Source organism: Limulus polyphemus, unplaced genomic scaffold, assembly GCF_000517525.1.
Source record: "Limulus polyphemus unplaced genomic scaffold, Limulus_polyphemus-2.1.2 Scaffold6317, whole genome shotgun sequence".
NCBI lineage: Eukaryota > Metazoa > Arthropoda > Merostomata > Xiphosura > Limulidae > Limulus > Limulus polyphemus.
Window position 1 is genome coordinate 15,643 of NW_013671927.1, and position 2,710 is coordinate 18,352.

At 32.6% G+C, this 2,710-nt stretch overlaps 1 protein-coding gene across 1 annotated transcript in view; it reads right to left on the reverse strand.

Moving 5' to 3' along the window:
* Positions 1 to 738: 738 nt before the first annotated feature.
* Positions 739 to 2,710, reverse strand: part of LOC111089460 — a 3,322-nt gene continuing 1,350 nt past the window's right edge. Inside the window, exons 2-3 of the mRNA XM_022402001.1 lie at positions 2,315 to 2,560; positions 739 to 914 (exon numbers count right to left, since the gene is read on the reverse strand). Of these exons, the coding sequence (XP_022257709.1) occupies positions 739 to 914; positions 2,315 to 2,560 (422 nt within the window). The remainder of the gene's footprint in view (positions 915 to 2,314; positions 2,561 to 2,710) is intronic.

The following is a 2,710-nucleotide window of genomic DNA, read 5'->3' on the forward strand; positions in this document are numbered from 1 at the left end:
AATCACGTTACGAATAAAAATACGTCTGAATTCTCCGATCGAATACGTCCAGCATTCAAAGCTTTTCTGAAAAATATATTTTTTGAGCAATTTATGAGAATTCAGATTTATGGAATGAAAAATGCTTAAGGTATATAATTTATGAGTAAAAGATATTGTACTATTTGACGATATGGCTATTATTATCAATATTATGGTAGGAGGACTATTATATTTACAATATAGATTGGTTGTACTCATAATCAATCAGGTTTTCGACTCGTCGACTTGGCATACTTACTAATAAATAATTCTGATTGAGGCTAGGCCTCATCTGAGACTGAATGTGAACTATCCAGAATAATTTGAATCAATTATATTCCTTGTTTCTTGTTTTTCTAAAAGTAAATACCTTCTGATGTGTTTCGTAGCAGTGCGTCCTTTTAAGGATTATATTTTGAAAACGTGAAGTTTTGTTGAAAATAGAGTCTAAATATATATTACGCCGTGAGTGCCATTTCCAATACATTAATGAATTACTTAAGAGCATTGTTTGACGTGAAACATTTTAATCCCACTAAACATTTAGGGTTGGAGAACATAGAGTATCATTTGCTCTTTAAGGAATGACACAAAGCGGAAAGGTCACATAAAAATAAATTTATTATAAACATCTTACATAATACTTCCAAAGTTCTTAAATCTTATTTGCTTATAAACTTAGACTCTGAATTTTATGTTTTATGAATTTTGTTACTCCTAGGCTGCGGGTTTTTTCCGTAAAATAACGTCACCACCAAGAGGAACGTTAGGAAGAGGCTGAGGATATGCGCCACCAGGATATACACCACCAGGATAGACACCAACGCTGCCTCCAGTACCACCAGGATAGAATCCAGCAGAACCAGTAGCATAATAGTTCGGAATACCAGGTTCTATATTTCCAAAATTGTAAATAACACTGTGGTAATAAACTGATTTTCTTTGGATAATGGTTGTGAAACGAGAGAGAGAACAGTTTATTTGAAACTTTATTTTTTGGAATTCTTAAATGAAAAAAAAATAATCGTATCAAAAAGGTAACATCTACAATCTCTTAGATTTTTTGTGATAAATATTAGGTGTATGGTAACTATAAAGTTTAATATGTTTAATCAAAAAAATAGATCATAAACAGTTTTATTTAATTAGTTTTAGCATCAATTGTGCGAGACAATGGGGGTGAGTTTGGGCTTCAGAGGGATGTTTGAGTTTTCAGGTTATTAAAAAAGTCGTAATCTCAGAAATGCATCAATCTGTTAAATTCAAAAGTCACTTTTACTGCTAAAAGAACTCACTTCTCAATAGGCTACATATTTCTGGAGTTTAGGGGTTGGCCGGACTATATTCCTGTTGCACAAAATAGTAGAAGTGTTCGTATTACCTTAGTTACCTCACAGCAGCAAATAAGCTTCGTAGAGCCATATCTATCGATAAAATTTGTGAGTCCTTGGGAGAAAATGACTGTATAGAGTTGAGAAACCAGATCTTGTACTTTACAATATATAAGTCAAGTATCGTGCTTTGTTGGGATTCTCGTTTGTGGTGTGTAATTAATACCCTCAAAGCCTAGAAAACAGTTCGAAATAGATATAGTTTCAGATGTAGTAAGCAATTTAAATCTTTATCAATAATTGTCTTATAAAAAAGTGTTGAGAAAGAACTGGAAAACAGTTTGGGAATCAACCCACTATACATCCATGGCTGACTCGTAGACTTGGTGTTAACGAGATGTAAAGAAAGCTATTTACTGAAACTTTTATAACTTCGTACATATGTTCATCTTAAAATGTTCTCAAAAGTTTTCTATCAACTGGACTCACCAAATACACTCTTTTTTCAAAATTTAACCAGAAGTGAGTAAAAATAGCATTTAAGACCTTTTTTTTTCTACAAGTCATTGTAAGGAGGCATTCCGTTCGGTTTTAGATTTGACCACCTGGACTTTAAATAGAAAATGTGAAAAATATCTAGCATGTAAGTAATATTTATCACATATATCAAGGGTATTCGATAAAACTTCCATTTATTAGCACTAAATATGTTCTTTTCTTTTTACAATAACATAAGTAAAATGGAAAAGAATAAAAATATGTCTGGTTTACATTGCAAGCACTTGAAAACAACAGTAGCTCACTTAGAATAACACTAAACTTATCATATAAATTGGAGGCACAATTACTAATTTGACAAAAAATTGTTTATTTGAGTCAATAATCAACGTTTTTAATTAAGTTATGTAAAGGAATAATAGAAAATCAGTGATTTCATAAAAACAAACAAACAAAAAACTTACGGGCTAGGCCGCCAGAACTGCCTGGATAGCCGCCTTGTCCTGGGGCGCCTGATCCTGGAAAAGTTTGGTCAGGGGGTACACGAATTCGGCAGCACTGGGTAAAGCCATAGTTACAACACACCCGTCGTTGTTGCAAGTTTAGGCTTCCACAACGGTTGCAGTGTTGCAGATATTGTGCATGACTGATCACCACAAGAACGAACAAAATGAAAAAGCAAAGTACTAGCTTCATTGTTGACTGTTTCACTGAAAACAAAAATATGAAATGTAAGCTTCCATATCACAATTAACGATCATAGATATAAGATGTGTTATTTTAGTTCATGAAAAAAAAAGTTCTCTGACGAAAATATTTAAATTACCAATTAATTTGTAGGGCCTTTTATCTAATTTCTA